Source organism: Protomyctophum bolini (assembly GCF_963924005.1).
Source record: "Protomyctophum bolini genome assembly, chromosome: 9".
NCBI classification, from domain to species: domain Eukaryota; kingdom Metazoa; phylum Chordata; class Actinopteri; order Myctophiformes; family Myctophidae; genus Protomyctophum; species Protomyctophum bolini.
In genome coordinates this window covers 6,655,204-6,677,226 of record NC_137870.1, presented here as the reverse complement: position 1 = coordinate 6,677,226, position 22,023 = coordinate 6,655,204, and the positions used below count along the sequence as shown (strand labels likewise).

The window sequence follows — 22,023 nt, the reverse complement described above, 5'->3', positions numbered from 1 at the left end:
TAATCATTAATGTGTCTCCACCAGGCCGAAGGCATGGGGAGATGTACAGTATACAGTATAGTCTCAGCTCTACACTGTCTGGTTGTATCAGTGATGACTCATATCTATCATTTCACAGAATATCTCTTAGCTCAACAGAATCTCTGTATGTCAACACTGACTGTATGCGTCATGTCTGTCTGTGGCACTGATTGACTAATTAAGTCACACCATTATCCGACTCCCACACAGACTAATATATCCCTCTAGTCTAAACCGACCTTACACAATTTCACACAAATCCCTCCAAAACACAAGCTATGCATGCCAGCAGTCATAGTCTCTTCATGGAGCCAGTCTGGTGGGCCGTGTTGTCACCAGTGGTACGTAGCATCATAACCCATTCTGGGCGCCGGGAACCCCTTTTGGTGTTAGCATTGTGTTATAATATAGCTATTGAAAAATAGCAGATCTACAAGCTCATAGCGCGCCACCGAGTGGCGCGCTACGAGCTTGTATAGATCTGCTATTTTTTGAAAAACCGAAGAACGACTGACATAAGAAACACAGCTTTTTCCAGAAAACTGTCAGGATGTAGAAGACATTTTTAGAATCTGATCTCAGGTCAGAATGGGATAAGTGGTACCAGTAGCCCGGCCCAGGGGTGTGGGGTAGCATCATAAGTGGTACCAGTACCATTAGCCCCCGGGGTGTGGTCTGGACTTGACTTTTTGTGTAGCATCGTTAGTGGCAGCGCGGCCGTACCACCGCACCCCTGTACGGAGCTGCTGCTGTGGGGCTTGGCAGAGACACGAGACCAGGCTCTGAGAGGCAGAATGCGGTGATGTTATATAGATTGCCTGCTGGGAACAGGGTGGTTAGACTGTGTGTGTGTGTGTGTGTGTGTGTGTGTGTGTGTGTGTGTGTGTGTGCGCGTGCGTGTGTGCATGCGTGTGTGTGTGTGTGCGTGCGTGCGTGCGTGCGTGTAGGGAAGAGACTGGAAACGGGAAAGTTAGGGTGTGTTGATGTGTGTAAGGAGGGTGTGGTAACTGGGGAGGAGGGTGTGTGTGTGTGTGTGTGTGTGTGTGTGCGCGCGTTTCATTCCGAGGTGGAGTCAAGGGTTCCCCTTCCTGTAAGTGAGCAGAACCTTGCCAGATGGTGGAATCATGGGAATCCTGACTCTGCCAAGGGGAAAACAACAAGAGTGTGTGTGTGTGTGTGTGTGTGTGTGTGTGTGTGTGTGTGTGTGTGTGTGTGTGTGTGTGTGTGTGTGTGTGTGTGTGTGTGTGTGTGTGTGTGTGTGTGTGTGTGTGTGTGTGTGTGTGTGTGTGTGTGTGTGTGTGTGTGTGTGTGTGTGTGTGTGTGTGTGTGTGTGTGTGTGTGTGTGTGTGTGTGTGTGTGTGTGTGTGTGTGTGTGTGTGTGTGTGTGTGTGTGTGTGTGTGTGTGTGTGAGAGTGTATGTGGGTAAACCTCTCTCTCTTTATCCTGATTATTTCTCTCTCTGTTGGCCCTTTTCCACCGGGGTGAACCGGTTCCGTAAAAGAAAAATCCCGCCAAATTTTTAACAAATGAATTGGTTTAATAGATTCAGATCCCTAAAAGCTATATAGCTCAGAACTGGAACCAAAAAGAGACAAAGTTCTTCTTGTGGGAACCACATTATAGGCGTGTCACTCATACTATTCAGGTTGGAATGTGATCTAAACTGTCAAAGAACGGAACCAGTCCTAGACCAAAGTTATTTTGGTGGAATAGGGGCGTCTGCCTGCCTGTCTGCCTGTCTGTCTGTCTGTGCACACGTGTGTGTGTGTGTGTATGGGGGGGTGGTACTGTGCATGTGCGTGTGCGTGTGTGTGTGTGTGTGCGTGAGGTGTACTGTGTGTGATGTGGTTGCTGAAGTGAACCAGACGGCATTAACATTTCATGAGCGCAGGGTTTCCCTGTGACAGGCAGCGCCCTTCGCTCTGCTGACTTCTGACTGACGCTCTCATCTCTAATATCGTTGGAGGGCCTTATTCTCAGTGTGTGTGTGTGTGTGTGTGTGTGTGTGTGTGTGTGTGTGCGTGCGCGTGTGTCACTCAGACAGGACAGGATATAATGTTTCGACTTTGTCTCCACATGTAACTGAGCAACAGTATAGCTGTGGTCTTTTGGCTTTAATTTGGGACCCTGGCCACTGTGTGTGACCTGTGCTATGCGGACATGCGTGCGTGCGTGCATGCGTGCGTGTGTGCGTGTGTGCGTGCGGTCAGTAGGCTGGTCAGAGTTTCATTCCAGTCATATGACTTGCTGGATGCCGTGTTCACCATCGGTGTTGTTTGATCACTCTTGTCATCTGTAGCAGGAGTGTGTGTGTGTGTGTGTGTGTGTGTGTGTGTGTGTGTGTGTGTGGCAGGAGCACATGCAGCAGACTGTGTTCGACGTGTCAAAACAGCATGCAGGCAGCACTGCCACATAGTCGTTCATTATAGCATTCACAACCAACATGGAGAGCCCTATTGTGTTCCAATTCATCAGGAGGTAGAGTCTCGCGTTGCCAAACTGTTGCCTCTCCCAATTTCTAAACGCTTCCGTCATACAGTCTGGAGCAACGGAAGCTCTGATCATGAGTAAAATATAAATGCTTCCGTCATACAGTCTGGAGCAACGGAAGCTCTGATCATGAGTAAAATATAAATGCTTCCGTCATACAGTCTGGAGCAACGGAAGCTCTGATCATGAGTAAAATATAAATGCTTCCGTGACCGTCATACAGTCTGGAGCAACGGAAGCTCTGATCATGAGTAAAATATAAATGCTTCCGTCATACAGTCTGGAGCAACGGAAGCTCTGATCATGAGTAAAATATAAATGCTTCCGTCATACAGTCTGGAGCAACGGAAGCTCTGATCACGAGTAAAATATAAATGCTTCCGTCATACAGTCTGGAGCAACGGAAGCTCTGATCATGAGTAAAATATAAATGCTTCCGTCATACAGTCTGGAGCAACGGAAGCTCTGATCATGAGTAAAATATAAATGCTTCCGTCATACAGTCTGGAGCAACGGAAGCTCTGATCATGAGTAAAATATAAATGCTTCCGTCATTCAGTCTGGAGCAACGGAAGCTCTGATCATGAGTAAAATATAAATGCTTTCGTCATACAGTCTGGAGCAACGGAAGCTCTGATCATGAGTAAAATATAAATGCTTCCGTCATACAGTCTGGAGCAACGGAAGCTCTGATCATGAGTACATGCGATAAAGCGGAAGTGGAGACTCCTCCCCACTTCCGTTTCGTCTTTACAGTCGAGCATATTCATTATAATAGAAATAGAAATAGCTTGCTGCTTATAGCAGAAAAGGAAATAAAACAAATAAAATGTAAAGATATTTTAAAATATATTTTCCATGAACGGAAATGGCAGCTTCTTTACTCTTTGTGGTGTAGTTCCAGATTCTATCGTGGAATAGTTCTCTGGCTATATACGCAAGACTATACTCCGGAGGTATAGAGCAGGGCGTCCAATGATCCGTGTGTCGGCGGTTCGAATCCCGGCTCCTCCTCCTGTCCACATGTCTGAAGTGTCCTTGGGCAAGACACTGAACCCCACATTGCCTCCATTTGGTGTATGAATGTGGGAAGTGAGGACGCTGGCGTTGACTGTCTGTTTGCGCGCCACTGGCGATCATCAGTAGTATATATTGTCAGTGATTAGGTAAGGTACAGTAATTTTATTTATGAAGCGCCTTTCAAAACAATCGTTACAAGGTGCTGTACGTGCACAGTAAAATAATAAAAATAAACCCAGAAAAACACAGTCGACAGCAAAACAGCGATGACAACAATGATAAACGAGCAACAGAATACATGGAAATATATATACAGTACAGGCAGAACAAGACTCAATAGAGATACTCACTATATATTAGGCCAAAATATTTACCATATAGGTGTGTTTTAAGCAGCTTTTTAAAAGTGTCGACTGTCAGAGGTAACTCGTTCCAGAGTGTAGGTGCTATAGCTGAGAAGGCGCGATCACCTTTTGTTCTTAGCTTGGTAGCAGGGAGGATAAGAAGGCCTTTATCAGAAGACCTAAGTTGCCTTGTATAAACCCTGGGGTGGAGTATAGCTCTGTCAAATATAATGGACCCAGCCCAGATTACTGACTGTCTGGTACCGAACCTAATTCTGCTGTACCCATCATATCCGTCTTCACATTATGCATTCAGATTCAGAAGCTGTTCCAAATGAAAGCAAACCATTACGAGCTAATTAAGGGGTAAACTGATGTTTGAAATTAAAAAAAGCAAGAACTATAACATTAAAAAAAAGATGTCCATCTGTAATGGCAGCAGAAATATGGAATAGCTGTGATAATGACCACAAAAAAATGTTTTCAAATGTTGAATGAAGAAAGCTAGACCTTTTTCATAGCAGCCATTAAATAGTTGTTTTAAACACAAAAGTGTTCCCAATGATATTAATAAGTCTCCGTGCATGTTGTTGGCTCACTGGAAAGACTCTACTCTGAGAAACAGAATGGAACATTAGCATCATTGGAAACATGTGTGTTTACTGTAGGAGCTATTTCATGGCAATATGACTGGCATGAAAATGGCCTATTACTAATGAAAGCACTTATTAGTAATAGTTAACTTAATTAAATGCATCATATAAACCAGTGGTTCTCAAGGAGGGGGGGGGGATCAAGCAGGGAGGTGGGGGACCCTCAGTGTTGACTTGAGTACACTCGGAGTGTCCTTGAAATGAAAAAGAGTTCGAAAACCACCTGTTATGTCTCACTGACAGCTGTTTGATGGTGCTGCGCTCATTGCATATTCCTGTGTTCTGTGTTGCCTTGTGATGATTGGGAGGATTATCTGGGATCTAGTACTTCAGTCTGATATACAACAAGACGATGTGACGTTGCTGCTTCTGCCGTTGTTATTATATTTACTCTGAGTTTTAAAGTAAAGAAGAGTTGTGTTAAGCTGTGTCACTCATGGTCCACTGATTTACAAACACAATACCACCACTTACCACGTACGTACAATTACATAATTAATCCATAATGTCTTCTTTATTCCCTTCTTGTGTTCCAGTTCCCAGAATGTGGCTTCTATGGGATGTACGATAAGATCCTGCTCTTCAAACATGATCCGAGCACCAACAACATCCTCCAGCTGGTCAAAGCTGCCAGTGACATCCAGGAGGGAGAGCTGGTGGAGGTGGTGCTGTCTGGTAAGGACTCCCTCTCTCAGGCCCCTTTTCCACCGGTTGGGATAGCCCTGGTCCAATGCTTACACTCGCTGTAAGCATTGGACCAGGGCTACGGTTGGGAACCAGTTCAGTTCAGAACCAGTTTTTAGTCCATGAGCCATGAGACCTCCAAAGTTGGAACGTTAATATGAATTGAGTGTGCAAAACCATACCTATATTAAATTGTTTATAGGATTAATATATGATAACCCTTCCACAGTAGTAGCCTTTTATTTTTTTATTTTGCATATCTTCCTTCCTAAATAATGCCTAATTTGCCTATTTTAATTTTTGTAATACAATAAATCATTGTCTTTGTGTAAGTAATCAACTGGGCAAGTTTCATGGTGATAACAATTTAATATAGGTATGGTTTTGCACATTCAATTAATAATTAACGTTCCAATTTTGACTGACGATTATGCAATAATAATTGTGATTATCTTTTCTTTTTTTTTAAGCTTCTGTTTATTGAAATTTTAAATGATTTTTTTTGTGTATTTGTGATTATGTCAAATAACTGTGACAGGCCTAATAATGACATAATTAAGTAAGTAAGCCTTGCAGAGCCATGAGGCCCATATAGGGCAGGAGTCTGTCTCCTGTTTCTGTAGCGTGAGGCAGCTTGATGTACAAGTACACCCCCTGGACATGACGCTAGTATGTTTCTGTAGCGTGAGGCAGCTTGATGTACAAGTACACCCCCTGGACATGACGCTAGTATGTCTCCTGTTTCTGTAGCGTGAGGCAGCTTGATGTACAAGTACACCCCCTGGACATGACGCTAGAATGTCGCAGGGACTTACCCCCAATATTACCTCCATATAATGGGTCCTCACTAATAATCATGATAAAATGGCACGATTTTTTCTACTCAGTCTGTGTCTCATAGGACGGCTGGGGCTGGGGCAAGATTCTTTTACAAAAATATTTAGATTCTCATTATCGTGAGAACGATGGCTTCCATTTTCGCATTGCAACTTTTTCAGGACTAGAAAGCCTGCCGTTTCTATTAGCTTGTATTCCCCATCGATGATGTCACTGGAAGACGGTTTCTGAACTGCCCACACAGCCCTCCTATGAGACACAGACCGAGTAGAAAAGAATTGCACCGTTTTTTTCATGATTATCAGCGAGGACCTATTATATGAAGATAGGTTGAAAAGTGGTGAAGTGGTCCTTTATTGACGATGCTGTGTGGTCTCTACAGCGGCGGCCACCTTTGAAGACTTCCAGATCCGCCCACATGCGCTCAACGTGCACTCGTACCGCGCGCCGGCCTTCTGCGACCACTGCGGAGAGATGCTGTTTGGACTGGTCAGACAGGGGCTCAAATGTGACGGTGAGGAGAGAACATGCGTGGTGTGAACGTTTAGTTAAAAACGTTCGCTCTGAAATAATATATTCAAAAGATTTGTGTCACATTTTCACAATTTTCCAAAAATAGCACATCTACAAGTTAATAGCGCGGCACTCGGTGCCGCGCTATGAGCTTGTAGATCTGCTATTTGTCAATGGCTAAAGTATAACATAAATCCTTAAAACACCAAAAGGGATTCCCGCCCCAAAATTGGTTAAAGATTAGATGTTGCAATATAATCCGTTGACCAGCACAGACACAGACGTGTCTGACATGATCGTATATTGAATATGTTTTATTTGATTTGAACCCTTTTGGTGATGTGTTAAGTATTATGTTAAACTCTTAAAAACCCCACTATTGTATAATGGCTTTTAATGAGTTTGAATGAACATCCAAGTTTCTGCTTTCTCTTTTCATTTTTTTTGTATTTTGTATTTGATTCATTTCCATTGTTGATTTGAATTGCCTGTTTATGTATTGTATGTGAAGCACTTTCTAAACTTGTTTTAAAAAAAGTGCTATACAAATAAAGTTATTATTATTATACTTTAGCTATTGAAAAATAGCAGATCTACAAGCTCATAGCGATGCACTGAGCTTGTAGATCTGCTATTTTTGAAAAGTCGGGGGAAATGTGGCGCAAATCATTGAATATTTATATATTCTTTCACCGCGAACGTTTTTAACTCAAATCTTTGCTTGGGAAGGGGGGGGGTCCCCTGAACAACATATTTTCAGATTGTGGTCAGCGGTTGAGAACCACTGACAAACAAACATAGGTTTTTTTCAGAAAATGTCATGATTTGGAAGACATTTGTAGAATGTGGTGTCAGTCCTAAATGGGTTAAATGCCATCTTATGCCTTAGAAACACCTTTTAATTGCCTTTGTGTATGAAATGCGCTCTCATAACATTAACTCTATAAACTAAATTTATTTCCCTCCATCTCTGCCTCCTTGCTTTTTTTCCCCCACCAACCCTCTGTCTCCCCCTGCAGGCTGTGGACTGAACTACCACAAGCGCTGTGCTTTCAGCATCCCCAACAACTGCAGCGGAGCCCGTAAGCGGCGTCTGTCCACCACGTCCCTGACGAGCAGCCAATCCCTACGCCTCTCCACCACGGAGTCTCTGTCTCTGAGCAGCGTGGGAACCACCTCCACCTGTGCAGAGGAGGCTGGCCTGGTCCGATCGCACACACAGATGGTACCCGTATATATACACCTATAATAACCTATATAGAAGTGTCTATTTGTAAGTCTCTAAATGTTTTGATGAATTGAACATGGTGGACCCTGTTGTAAACAAGTGTAATGCTTGGGTCGTCCCACTCACAGTTAACAGTCTTTGTGTTGAGTTTGTGCTTGAATTGTACTGTAATTCTGCACACTGTTAATAAATATTTCAATCAATCAATCAATCAATCAAACCTTCATACACACAATACTGACTGTATGTAGACACCGCACACTGCACAGTACTATATACTCTCACACCACAATCTGCATTAATCCTATATTACAATATAGATCACTCCCTCTGATATGAACTGGAGACGAAGGCAGTAGTAGCATGTACTGGAAGTTTATTTGCTCAAAAACCTACGTCAAAACTGACGAAACACAAAGACAATAATCAGTGATATAAAACGCATATAAACGAAATATAAAGAAAGGAAACATGAACAACTGAATTACCTTATAGATAGATAGATAGATAGATTTCTTTATTTTTGTGTCATGCACCAAAGGCGCCCTGCCCACATGGACTTACAGGACACACCATAACATTGCTTCAATATTGCATTGTGTACAATAAACAGATTTGTTTTGTTGATATTCCATTTTTTTTTATTATTTTTTTACACAAACAAAACATTCTGCCTTATTTCCCACGCCCTGCATAAAAAGTCTGCCAAAGCAAAAATACCTTTCCTAAAACAAAATTCCAGTTTTTCATAGTCCTCCAACTGACTGCACGGATCTCAAAGGGAATGAACGAATGTATGTACAAAAGGAAGTGTAGAAACCAATATAGCAATGAACATACATATGTAGAAAATAACACATTGTAGCACACAACAAATAACAAAATCATAATTGTGTCAGCAAAAAATCACAGTTATTTTTCTTTTGTAGAAAATGTAATTGTACTGCTGCAGTGTATCTCAACGACATTGCAAACGAGGGCAACATCAATGTCTTGAGGAATAAATAAATAAATCGAATTGGCTAAAATACAAATGTATTCATTAAACTAGGTTTCTGGGATAAGTTTGATTGATCGACAGTTTTTTTGAGAAATGGACTATTCTGGTGCATGCGTAAACAGCCACAGTCATTATCACTAATAAAATGATTCCTCTTCTCTCCCGTCAGCCGCGGACTCCCAGCGAAGCCCGTCGGTTCTACACGGGGCGGCCGGTCCACTTGGACAAGATCCTGATGACCAAGGTGAAGGTGCCGCACACGTTCGCCGTCCACTCCTACACGCGGCCCACCGTCTGCCAGTACTGCAAGAGGCTTCTACGAGGCCTCTTCAGACAGGGCCTACAGTGCAAAGGTGAGGATATTAGGCTTCTACGAGGCCTCTTTAGACAGGGCCTACAGTGCAAAGGTGAGGATATTAGTGTTAAAGAAATCTGTCGGTGAGCACTTATAACATAGTTGAAACAACAATAATGAGACAGACACAATTCAGAGTATTGGAATAGAATGTATTCGAATACGGAGACAGTAGTGAAGCGTTACAATGGAACACCGTACTGACTCAACACATCTCAGTCAGGCTTCAGCTTAAATACATTATTACCCCCCCAGGGGTGGGTGGGTCTTGTACACATGACATCAGAGGACCACACATGTCACAGGTCACAGACAACAGCTTCTCATGGCTTGGTTTATGACGTCCTTAAATGTACAAGCATTCCACATTTCCTTGACATTTGGCTTCTACGAGGCCTCTTCAGACAGGGCCTACAGTGCAAAGGTGAGGATATTAGGCTTCTGCGAGGCCTCTTCAGACAGGGCCTACAGTGCAAAGGTGAGGATATTAGGCTTCTTTCTACGAGGCCTCTTCAGACAGGGCCTACAGTGCAAAGGTGGGCGTATTATTATCATGTTATTGTGTTTGTGTAGAGACGCCCGACAAAGCCTGGTTTGTCGCACCATAGCAGTGTTGTTTTTGGCAGCAAATTTATATTTTAGTTTCAGTCATAAATATAGTCTCTTGAATAGTTTTCATTTCATTTTAGTCACATTTTCACCCGGAATGTTTTAGTGTGAGTCTAGTTATAGTCATACGAATTTAGTCGACAAAAATCTACAGTTGATTTACTTGACTAAAATGTATTATGGCGGGCCTTTGATGGCATCGTAATGACACTTGCTGAAAATAGCCGATCTACAAGCTCGCGCTGCGACGCGGTGTGAGCTTGTGGATCTGCTATTTTCAGCATGCAACTAATTGTAAAATGACTTATACTGGATCTCTTGTCCACTAGTGCCTTCCTAACACTTTAGTGATTTTGTTGACGAAATTGTCAATATATTTAGTCTTAGTTTTAGTCATCGTAGCTTAGTTTTCATCTAGTTTTTGTCAGTGGAAAAAGGTAGTCGACGAACACTTCTCGTCTTAGTTTTAGTCGACGAAATCAACACTATGCACCATAGTGGATTTGAATGGAACAACATTCTGACTATAATTATACTTATAATTATACTATATATGGAATATGGACGCCATGAGTATGAATGCATTTTTCTCTCCCACCAATACAATGCTTTGCCTCACACTCATACCATTACCCTGAACACCCAGTGAACCACAGACTGATATATACACTGTTGGCACTGGAGAAGTAGAATGTGCTCCATAAAACACAATTTGGCACTGTGAACACGAATAATAAGATTGACGTCCGATTTACTTAAATAAATAAATGACACGTGTTTAAGCTTTCTCCCCTATTAACCCATTCTGAACGGGAACCCATTCTGGTGTTAGCATCATGTTATGCTTTAGCTATTGAAAAATAGCAGATCTACAAGCTCATAGCGCGCCACCGAGTGGCGCGCTATGAGCTTGTAGGTCTGCTATTTTTGAAAAATCGAAGAACGACTGACATTTTTAGAATCTGATCTCAGGTCAGAATGGGTTAATCAGACCAGTGTGTGTCCATTGGAAACCTCGTATGAATCTGATCTCAGGTCAGAATGGGTTAAATACTGTTCATGGGAAAATGTGAACAATAACGATAACTCAGTTTTTTTTTGTATTCTTTCTTTGACATTATCGTGCATTATCATAATTGAATGTGAGTCACATGGGGTTTCACCACAGCAGAAACATCAACATCTAATAAGATCCACATGGACGCAGCGCATGTTCATTTTCAGACTTCATGACTTCATAACCTTTGGGTTATTGTGAACAGCATAACCTTTGGGATATCGTCAACAAACAGCATACAACAGTTACACAGTTGCAATCAAGATGGGATATCTGTGGCTTTATCAAATACAGAAATACTGGTGTCTAATCTACTGTATATGTGTGTACAGTAGGCAGCCATGACTGCCCTACATTTTATTGTTTATTCAAACATATTCAGTAGTACAGTATGTATAACTACACTTTTGTTATTTTTTGTTTGTTCATCGATCGATTATCTTTCACAGACTGCAAGTTCAACTGCCATAAGCGCTGTGCGTACAAAGTTCCCAACGACTGCCTCGGGGAAACCATTGGAGGTAGGAGAGAATATACCCGTTTTAATTTAAAGCATGTGTGTGACTGACTGTTAACCCAGCATGGCTGTGATGATGATGATGTTGATGATGATGATGAAGTCCTCTTTTCATTAACCTTTGACCTTTTCATATAACCCCAACATGTAACAACAACACTGCATCTCTCCGGCACTCACCTTTCTGTCTTCTCAGACAACAGAAGTAACAGTGGTAAGTAGTTGTTGTTCGCATACCGGTACCTTTGTTTCTCCTATACACGCTATTATAGGCTTTTAACATTAGTATAATTAGTAACAGGAATAATGTTGCTGAAGTAGTAGTAGTAGTAGTAGTTAATAGAACCGCTCCTTCTGTGTGCTTTCCATTGTATAGCGAAGGAACGAATTCGGTCACTTCGGTCACTTCAAGGTTCAAGGTTCAAGGTTGTCTTTATTTCGTCTCCCTTGGGAGAAATTTGTCTTGGAGACAGGACCACAGCTGCATACATATAATCACATAGACAGAGACATTACAACAAAACAAAACAAATACACCCCTGGTGCGTACACCCCATTAAGGTACCAATTACCCATTCAACATTTTTATAGAGAGAGGAATGAAAGAGTGTTTATATCTGTTGTACTTGCACTGTGGCATCCTGTACCTTCTTCCTGATCTCATTAATTCATATTCGGAATACAGAACATGTGAGGGGTCAGAGGTTATATTCTTAGCTTGCCTTACTACAGTCTGTTCAAAAATGGCTTACTCACTTCCTCAAGTTATCGTTCAGTTTCGTCCGCGCGTTCGGGTCAGTCAGTACGGCGAAACGTAACATTTTGAATGTCTAAAGAGAGACGTTCCTCTTTGGTCATTGGACGGGACAACGTGAGAGGCAGACAGACGTACTGAACGCTCAACAGATGATTGAAACTAATCTTTTTAGTGAACAGTTCTGTTTTTGTTCACCCTTTATCCCGATTCCCTACATTTTTTTTTTGTGTATTTTGAAAAACATTTTGAAATTGTTCAACTAGTCGATCGATGAACATTAACACGCTGTGAGCTTGTAGATCGGCTTTTCGAATTATTAAATAAAAATATTCACACTCCTGTGAAGTGAGCTGCGCTCTTATCATCACGTCGTCATACATCATCTCATTCCGGCCAATCACTCAAAACTCTGGCCATTCATTAACATCAACGGCTTTTAATGTGTTAGGACAAAGTTTGTGTTTTACAGTTTTACACAGAGCAGACGTAGAATACGCACATCGACAGGCTGGGTGCCGGGCTAAAATAAACTTCAGTAGATTGGATGGAGCCCGCACACCACAGGTATAAGCAAGACGTTCTTTATTTAAATACTGACCAGTTGTGTCTAGATGTCAGTATTTCAATAAAGAACGTCTTGCTTATACCTGTGGTGTGCGGGCTCCATCCAATCTACTACAGTTTTACACACACACTAAAAGCTGCACATAGGAGGGACTAGCGCCCCTCAAAAAAAGGCAAAGAAGTTTAGGGATAAGGTGTAAGGAAGTCGTTCCCAAAGTGGGATCCGGGGACCCCCAGGGGTCCTTTGGGGAGTTCCAGGGGGACCATAAGGTCTGTAACTCTGAGAGTGTACAAATGTACACTCTCAGGGTTAAATTAACAGTGGTTTTTACAATATTTAAATTGGGGGTCCCAGAGATAGAAATGCCATTAAATGGGTGTCCGTAGACTAATGCATGTCAAACTGGGGGTCCTTGAAATTAAAACGGTTTGAGAATCACTGCTAGAGTCGTAAACATCTTCTCTTATGGGGGTCCCTGGCATATCTTTTCAAATGGGGGGGGGGGGGGGGGGGGTCCGTGGGCTAATTAGTGTCAGTCTGAGGGTCTCGCGCTACGAGCTTGTATAGGTCTGCTATCTTTGAAAAATCGTGAAAAATGTGGCACAACTCTTTGAATAATATAATATTCTTTCAGAAGACGACGTCGGGCCTATAAATGGTTATGTGTGTTCTGTCCCACAGACATGCTGAGCCCCAGCGTGGACCCGGAGGTTTAATGGTTATGTGTGTCCTGTCCCACAGACATGCTGAGCCCCAGCGTGGACCCGGAGGTTCTAAATGGTTCTGTGTGTTCTGTCCCACAGACATGCTGAGCCCCAGCGTGGACCCGGAGGTTCTAAATGGTTATGTGTGTTCTGTCCCACAGACATGCTGAGCCCCAGCGTGGACCCGGAGGTTCTAAATGGTTCTGTGTGTTCTGTCCCACAGACATGCTGAGCCCCAGCGTGGACCCGGAGGTTCTAAATGGTTCTGTGTGTTCTGTCCCACAGACATGCTGAGCCCCAGCGTGGACCCGGAGGTTTAATGGTTCTGTGTGTTCTGTCCCACAGACATGCTGAGCCCCAGCGTGGACCCGGAGGTTCCCATGGACTACTAAATGGTTGTGTGTGTCCTGTCCCACAGACATGCTGAGCCCCAGCGTGGACCCGGAGGTTCCCATGGACTACTAAATGGTAGTGTGTGTTCTGTCCCACAGACATGCTGAGCCCCAGCGTGGACCCGGAGGTTCTAAATGGTTGTGTGTGTCCTGTCCCACAGACATGCTGAGCCCCAGCGTGGACCCGGAGGTTTAATGGTTCTGTGTGTTCTGTCCCACAGACATGCTGAGCCCCAGCGTGGACCCGGAGGTTTAATGGTTCTGTGTGTTGTGTCCCACAGACATGCTGAGCCCCAGCGTGGACCCGGAGGTTCTAAATGGTTCTGTGTGTTCTGTCCCACAGACATGCTGAGCCCCAGCGTGGACCCGGAGGTTTAATGGTTATGTGTGTTCTGTCCCACAGACATGCTGAGCCCCAGCGTGGACCCGGAGGTTTAATGGTTATGTGTGTTCTGTCCCACAGACATGCTGAGCCCCAGCGTGGACCCGGAGGTTTAATGGTTCTGTGTGTCCTGTCCCACAGACATGCTGAGCCCCAGCGTGGACCCGGAGGTTTAATGGTTCTGTGTGTCCTGTCCCACAGACATGCTGAGCCCCAGCGTGGACCCGGAGGTTTAATGGTTCTGTGTGTCCTGTCCCACAGACATGCTGAGCCCCAGCGTGGACCCGGAGGTTCTAAATGGTTCTGTGTGTTCTGTCCCACAGACATGCTGAGCCCCAGCGTGGACCCGGAGGTTCTAAATGGTTCTGTGTGTTCTGTCCCACAGACATGCTGAGCCCCAGCGTGGACCCGGAGGTTCTAAATGGTTCTGTGTGTTCTGTCCCACAGACATGCTGAGCCCCAGCGTGGACCCGGAGGTTTAATGGTTCTGTGTGTTCTGTCCCACAGACATGCTGAGCCCCAGCGTGGACCCGGAGGTTTAATGGTTATGTGTGTCCTGTCCCACAGACATGCTGAGCCCCAGCGTGGACCCGGAGGTTCTAAATGGTTCTGTGTGTTCTGTCCCACAGACATGCTGAGCCCCAGCGTGGACCCGGAGGTCCCCATGGACTACAGCAGTGAGTATGACGCCTCGGACAAGTCCTCCATGGACGACTCGGACGAGGCCTGCAGCATCCCGGGGTCCTTCTCCCCCGACAACAACCAGGACGGGGCCAGTGGGGACCAGAGGTCAGGCAGACACGCACGCACGCACGCACGCACGCACGCACGCACGCACGCACGCACGCACGCACCACATACACACATGCATGCACACAGTACACGGACATACACGCACGCACGCAAGCACGCACATTGGCCATTGGCTGGCCCAGACAACGAGGCGGGACTTCCCCCCCTTCTTCTTTGTTGGTTTTTATTTTGACTCGAACGGGGGGTGGCTCCCGGTCATAGACTGTACCGGTAGCCACGCCCCTCAGAACATACGCGACTTTACGGTAATTTTTTTAAATAAATGGGACCATAATTTTCCAAAAAGAATATCATGACATTAGAAATGAGACTTTAAACTCGTGACTGGAAGCAGAATGTATTCATGACCATGTTTATTAAGGTAATACAGTCTAGGTGAAGGTGGGCCCAAATACATGGACCTCTATGGAGCTATGGGGGTTTTTTGGGGCCCAATGACAGACAGCGCCACAACAGGCCATTATATGAACTTTCAGGAAGTCCCGATTTCCTTAGTGGCTTCACAAAATATCTGTCTGACTGCCCCCCTGACACACACACACACACACACACACACACACAGGATGAAGATGTTGTACTCCACTGCTAACTGTTTGTCTGGTCTGCAGCGTCTACATCCCCTTAATGAGGGTGGTCCAGTCGGTGAGGCAGACCACCCGCCGCTCCAGCACCGCCATCAAGGAGGGATGGATGGTCCACTACAGCAACAAGGACACACTGGTAAACGTTTACCCTCCCTGTGCAACCAGAAAGCCTTCTGCCGTATCTGCCCTGAACTGTTTACCCTCTCTGTGTAACCAGAAAGCCTTCCGCCGTATCTGCCCTGAACTGTTTACCCTCTCTGTGTAACCAGAAAGCCTTCTGCCGTATCTGCCCTGATTCCGTTTACCCTCTCTGTGTAACCAGAAAGCCTTCCGCCGTATCTGCCCTGAACTGTTTACCCTCTCTGTGTAACCAGAAAGCCTTCTGCCGTATCTGCCCTGAACTGTTTACCCTCTCTGTGCAACCAGAAAGCCTTCTGCCGTATCTGCCCTGAACTGTTTACCCTCCCTGTGTAACCAGAAAGCCTTCCGCCGTATCTGCCCTGAACTGTTTACCCTCTCTGTGTAACCAGAAAGCCTTCTGCCGTATCTGCCCTGAACTGTTTACCCTCCCTGTGTAACCAGAAAGCCTTCCGCCGTATCTGCCCTGAACTGTTTACCCTCTCTGTGTAACCAGAAAGCCTTCCGCCGTATCTGCCCTGAACTGTTTACCCTCTCTGTGTAACCAGAAAGCCTTCCGCCGTATCTGCCCTGAACTGTTTACCCTCTCTGTGTAACCAGAAAGCCTTCTGCCGTATCTGCCCTGATTCCGTTTACCCTCTCTGTGTAACCAGAAAGCCTTCCGCCGTATCTGCCCTGAACTGTTTACCCTCTCTGTGTAACCAGAAAGCCTTCTGCCGTATCTGCCCTGAACTGTTTACCCTCTCTGTGCAACCAGAAAGCCTTCTGCCGTATCTGCCCTGAACTGTTTACCCTCCCTGTGTAACCAGAAAGCCTTCCGCCGTATCTGCCCTGATTCTGTTTACCCTCTCTGTGTAACCAGAAAGCCTTCTGCCGTATCTGCCCTGAACTGTTTACCCTCTCTGTGTAACCAGAAAGCCTTCTGCCGTATCTGCCCTGAACTGTTTACCCTCTCTGTGTAACCAGAAAGCCTTCTGCCGTATCTGCCCTGAACTGTTTACCCTCTCTGTGTAACCAGAAAGCCTTCTGCCGTATCTGCCCTGAACTGTTTACCCTCTCTGTGTAACCAGAAAGCCTTCCGCCGTATCTGCCCTGATTCTGTTTACCCTCTCTGTGTAACCAGAAAGCCTTCTGCCGTATCTGCCCTGAACTGTTTACCCTCTCTGTGTAACCAGAAAGCCTTCTGCCGTATCTGCCCTGAACTGTTTACCCTCTCTGTGTAACCAGAAAGCCTTCTGCCGTATCTGCCCTGAACTGTTTACCCTCTCTGTGTAACCAGAAAGCCTTCTGCCGTATCTGCCCTGAACTGTTTACCCTCTCTGTGTAACCAGAAAGCCTTCCGCCGTATCTGCCCTGATTCTGTTTACCCTCTCTGTGTAACCAGAAAGCCTTCCGCCGTATCTGCCCTGATTCTGTTTACCCTCTCTGTGTAACCAGAAAGCCTTCCGCCGTATCTGCCCTGAACTGTTTACCCTCTCTGTGTAACCAGAAAGCCTTCTGCCGTATCTGCCCTGATTCTGTTTACCCTCTCTGTGTAACCAGAAAGCCTTCCGCCGTATCTGCCCTGAACTGTTTACCCTCCCTGTGTAACCAGAAAGCCTTCTGCCGTATCTGCCCTGAACTGTTTACCCTCCCTGTGTAACCAGAAAGCCTTCCGCCGTATCTGCCCTGAACTGTTTACCCTCTCTGTGCAACCAGAAAGCCTTCTGCCGTATCTGCCCTGAACTGTTTACCCTCTCTGTGCAACCAGAAAGCCTTCTGCCGTATCTGCCCTGAACTGTTTACCCTCCCTGTGTAACCAGAAAGCCTTCTGCCGTATCTGCCCTGAACTGTTTACCCTCTCTGTGCAACCAGAAAGCCTTCTGCCGTATCTGCCCTGAACTGTTTACCCTCCCTGTGCAACCAGAAAGCCTTCCGCCGTATCTGCCCTGAACTTACAGTACACCACAGGCCAACACACATCGTTTCTGTTAAGCCCAGCACACACCGGGTGCGCAGCGACACGGCAACGCCTGGAAAATAGAACGGTGGCGTATCGGAGCGTCAGGCGAGGCGTCATGCGTGCATCGGACGCCGCCGGTGTGCGATAGGTTCATTGAAAATAACGGAGGCGGCTGTTTTGACGCGCGCCGTGTTCGCAGACGGTGTGTGTTGGGCTTTATTCTGTAGGGCTACAACTATCGGTTATTTTTTTTGCAATTTTTTAAAAATGTAATCATCGAGTAGTGTGCCATTAATAGTTTGAATCATTATACTGTATTTTTCTAATAATAATGAATAGTTTTTTACCTGGCGGAGACTCAAAGAGACCATCTCGCCCCATGAATTCAAGGCTTGAATAGAAAATATGTTATTTTATGAGGAGAACTAGTCCTTTATGTTTGATTTTATACGCTGTCACAGTGCGGAAAGCGCGAAAATAGCAGCTCCTCTCTATCTGATCACTGACTGAGACAGAGTCCTGTCGACTGTCCCCCAGTCCTCTCTATCTGATCACTGACTGAGACAGAGTCCTGTCGACTGTCCCCCAGTCCTCTCTATCTGATCACTGACTGAGACAGAGTCCTGCCGACTGTCCACTCCTCTCTATCTGATCACTGACTGAGACAGAGTCCTGTCGACTGTCCCCTCCTCTCTGTCTGTCTCCTCTGCATTGGCCCGGTCACATCGCTGTATGGCCTTGACCGTTTCCTCTTAGCTTCTATGCACTTTACTCCCTAAACCGTTCATCTTCTGCGTGAGTGTCCGTGCCAGGACACTAATTAGCGTCCTCCCCAGGTCTGTTTCTTCCTCCCCAGGTCTGTTTCTTCCTCCCCAGGTCTGTTTCTCCCTCCCCAGGTCTGTTTCTCCCTCCCCAGGTCTGTTTCTCCCTCCCCAGGTCTGTTTCTCTTCTCCCCAGGTCTGTCCTTTATACTAACTTCCTTTCTCTTTCTCTCTCTTTTTTTGTCCTGTCTTCCTCTTCTCTTCCGTTTCCTTTGCTCCGATTGGTCCGCTCTCTGGACAGAGTCCCCAGCATCTAAGATGAATCCCATGTTGACCTCTCACCCCCCCTCCCCCCCCCCTCCCACTACCACCACCAACAGAGAAAGAGGCACTATTGGCGTCTAGACTGCAAGTGCATCATCCTCTTCCAGAACAACACCACCAACAAGTACTACAAGGTAGGTAAAACCTGCACCAATAATATACATGCTGTACATACACTGTACACAGTACAGACACGGGAACACGCCACAGTACAGACACAGGAACACGCCACAGTACAGACACGGGAACACGCCACAGTACAGACACGGGAACACGCCACAGTACAGACACGGGAACACGCCACAGTACAGACACGGGAACACCTTTTAATGCAGGCCTTTTACTTGTAACTCTGTTATTTGCTACCGTTACTGAGGTATTAATTTAGATTTGATGTTCAGAAACTAGTCACTGAAACTGAAAAGGGTGTTTCTTTAACCCATTCTGAACGGGAACTCATTTTGGTGTCAGCATCATGTTATGCTTTAGCTATTGAAAAATAGCAGATCTACAAGCTCATAGCGCGCCACCGAGTGGCGCGCTATGAGCTTGTAGGTCTGCTATTTTTGAAAAATCGAAGAGCGACTGACATTTTTTAGAATCTGATCTCAGGTCAGAATGGGTTCATCAGACCAGTGTGTGTCCCAGTGGAAACCTCGTATGAATCTGATCTCAGGTCAGAATGGGTTAAAGTCCATTCCTAATGTCGATCAGATTACACTAAGATCCCCTGACTCTACTTTACTTCAGTATTTACAATTTCCTGTATGTTTACTTCAACTCAAATATTGTACTTTTACTCCTACATCTATTTGAAAACCTTAATAGTTACTATAGTTACTTTGTAGATTTTTTAAATATTATTACAAAACGTGCATTAAACACTTCAGCCCTATACTGTACATTTCAGCCATTAGATTATTTTATTTTCTTATATTTCTTATACATTTGAAAACTTCTGCAGAGTGACCTACTTTCTACTTTTGGTACTTTAACCCATTCTGAACGGGAACCCATTTTGGTGTTCGCATCATGTTATGCTTTAGCTATTGAAAAATAGCAGATCTACAAGCTCATAGCGCGCCACCGAGTGGCGCGCTACGAGCTTGAAGGTCTGCTATTTTTGAAATATCGAAGAACGACTGACATTTTTAGAATCTGATCTCAGGTCAGAATGGGTTAATCAGACCAGTGTGTGTCCAGTGGAAAACCTCGTATGAATCTGATCTCAGGTCAGAATGGGTTAAGTACATTCTGACACCAACACTTTTGTATACTTTTTTTACTCAAGTGAATTTTGATTTGCAATTTCTTAGGGATGCACCGAAAGGGAAATTCTTGGCCGAAACCGAATATCCGAATATGATTAATATTATATATCTTTTTTCCTACCATTGCTGTCATGGCCGTACCTTAAAGCTACCTGATTTATGGCAAAATAAATGGTTATGGCAAAACTTAACTTAAATAACAATCACTATTATGGGTCCATAAAACATTTATTCAGCTCTTTTGAATGCATTAATTGCATATACACTATTCGGTGATATATTTTCTGCCTATTCGGGACCGAAACCGAATAGGCCGAAAATGCATTTTTAGCCATTTTCTGCCGAATATTTTCTGCGGCCGAATATTCGGTGCATCACTACAATTCCTACATTGGCATTGCAGTGTTGATACTTTGATATAAGTGTGAGTATACTGACTGGTTTGTGGTGGTTTATAGGAGATCCCTCTGTCTGAGATCCTGGAGGTCCGCCCGGCAGGGGACTTCACCCTGATCCCCCCCGGAGCCACCAGCCCTCACTGCTTCGAGGTCATCACAGGTAGGTTACTGTGGAGGTCGGGTCAGGCAGGGGTGGGACACTTTCACCAACTTCCACACTCACTCCAGAGGGGCCACATTGCATATTAGCCTAGTCGTATAGCAAAACATAGCCGATCTGCCTGGGCCTTTGCCATGGCTCAGCGGTCCAGGCACCGTGGCTGGTAATCCAGTCTGGCAGTGTGTGCCGCGGGTTCGACTCCCGATCACCACCTTGTTTGGTAATCCAGTAATCCAGCGGTGGCCGAAACGGTTTGCGGAGCGGTCTTGATATCGGAAGGTCGCTAGTTCGTATCCCCGGAACCGGCACGTTAAAATGACCACCGCTGAAGTGCCCTTGGACAAGGCATTGAACCTCTACCATGAAATGTTCTATGAGCAGGGCCTGGCTGTAAACAAGTTCTTGAGCTTAGTCCAGTTACCCTGGGTAAACATAGTACCTTTCCTTTCCTTATTCGACTCCCGATCACCACCTTGGCTGGTAATCCAGTCTGGCAGTGTGCTGCGGGTCGACTCCCGATCCCGACGGCCTTTACTACATGTCTTCCCACCCCATCTCTCTCCCCATTTCCTGTCAGCCTACTGTCTGTCCCTCCATAAAAAAAGTAAAAAATAAAATAAAGGCGAAAGCCACAAAAAGCATTAAAAAAAGCCAATCTACAAGCTCAAAAAGTGACGTGTTTTGAGCTTGTAGATCTTTTGCTATATTTGAATTGAAATCCTGAATATATTTCTTTGCTGTTTTTGAATTGGAATCCTAAAAAGTAACATATTAATTATATGTCAAAATTTGAATGACTTTTTTTTGACAGCCAGCAATGGGTAGAACGCTCCCAAAAAACATACAGTCTCTGTGACTCATCTAGGGGCCGCAATCTGCATTCAAAGATGTTCCTAGAAGCTTTGTCATTGGCCCTCACTGCTTGGAGGTCAACACAGCCGGTATAGGGGCTGCCACCATTACACACTTAGGTTGACCATTCATTGTCAACGCAGATGATTGATATATATATATATATACACACATATACACACACCTGCCTTTATTCATAGTTTACAGTAAGTTGAAAGGAAATGGAGGGGAGAGAGATGGGGAGTGACATGCAGCAAAGGTCGTCGGGATCGGGAGTCGGACCTGCGACCCGCTGTCAGGCAAAAGAATGCACAGGCCAGATAGGACAAATAACTGAAATATATCAAGAAAGCATTGGCATTTTCAGCAAAGGCCTTTTCAGCTTTTTTATGTATTATGAAACATTTACATCATGGAGACACACGATTATGACAAAACATTTTGCGATCATCTCAAATAATTAAGACGACGATCAGACGACGATGTGTAATTAACGGTGACGACCCTATTATAATCTGGCAGGCAGCCTGTGCTACTACGTGGGGGAGGACCCCAACTGCCCCTCCCTGCCCCCCGGCCAGGTGGTCCAGGGGGGCCTGCCCCCCACGCCGCCCTCGCCCAGCAACGTGGCGCCCAACAGCGGCGTGGGCCG

The 22,023-nt window shown here is 45.1% G+C and overlaps 1 protein-coding gene across 3 annotated transcripts in view; it reads left to right on the top strand.

Moving 5' to 3' along the window:
• The window catches only part of prkd2 (protein kinase D2), a 73,029-nt gene that overhangs the window by 34,935 nt on the left and 16,071 nt on the right, over positions 1 to 22,023 (top strand). For 2 of the 3 annotated variants that reach the window (XM_080773026.1, XM_080773025.1), the window contains exons 2-12: positions 5,065 to 5,203; positions 6,432 to 6,563; positions 7,582 to 7,787; positions 8,960 to 9,143; positions 11,261 to 11,332; positions 11,525 to 11,542; positions 14,758 to 14,917; positions 15,550 to 15,661; positions 18,747 to 18,824; positions 20,420 to 20,519; positions 21,894 to 22,023. The exon at positions 21,894 to 22,023 is cut by the window's right edge and continues 95 nt beyond it. In XM_080773026.1, coding sequence (XP_080629152.1) covers positions 5,065 to 5,203; positions 6,432 to 6,563; positions 7,582 to 7,787; positions 8,960 to 9,143; positions 11,261 to 11,332; positions 11,525 to 11,542; positions 14,758 to 14,917; positions 15,550 to 15,661; positions 18,747 to 18,824; positions 20,420 to 20,519; positions 21,894 to 22,023 — 1,331 coding nt within the window. The remainder of the gene's footprint in view (positions 1 to 5,064; positions 5,204 to 6,431; positions 6,564 to 7,581; positions 7,788 to 8,959; positions 9,144 to 11,260; positions 11,333 to 11,524; positions 11,543 to 14,757; positions 14,918 to 15,549; positions 15,662 to 18,746; positions 18,825 to 20,419; positions 20,520 to 21,893) is intronic. The other variant, XM_080773027.1, reaches the window with a different exon arrangement.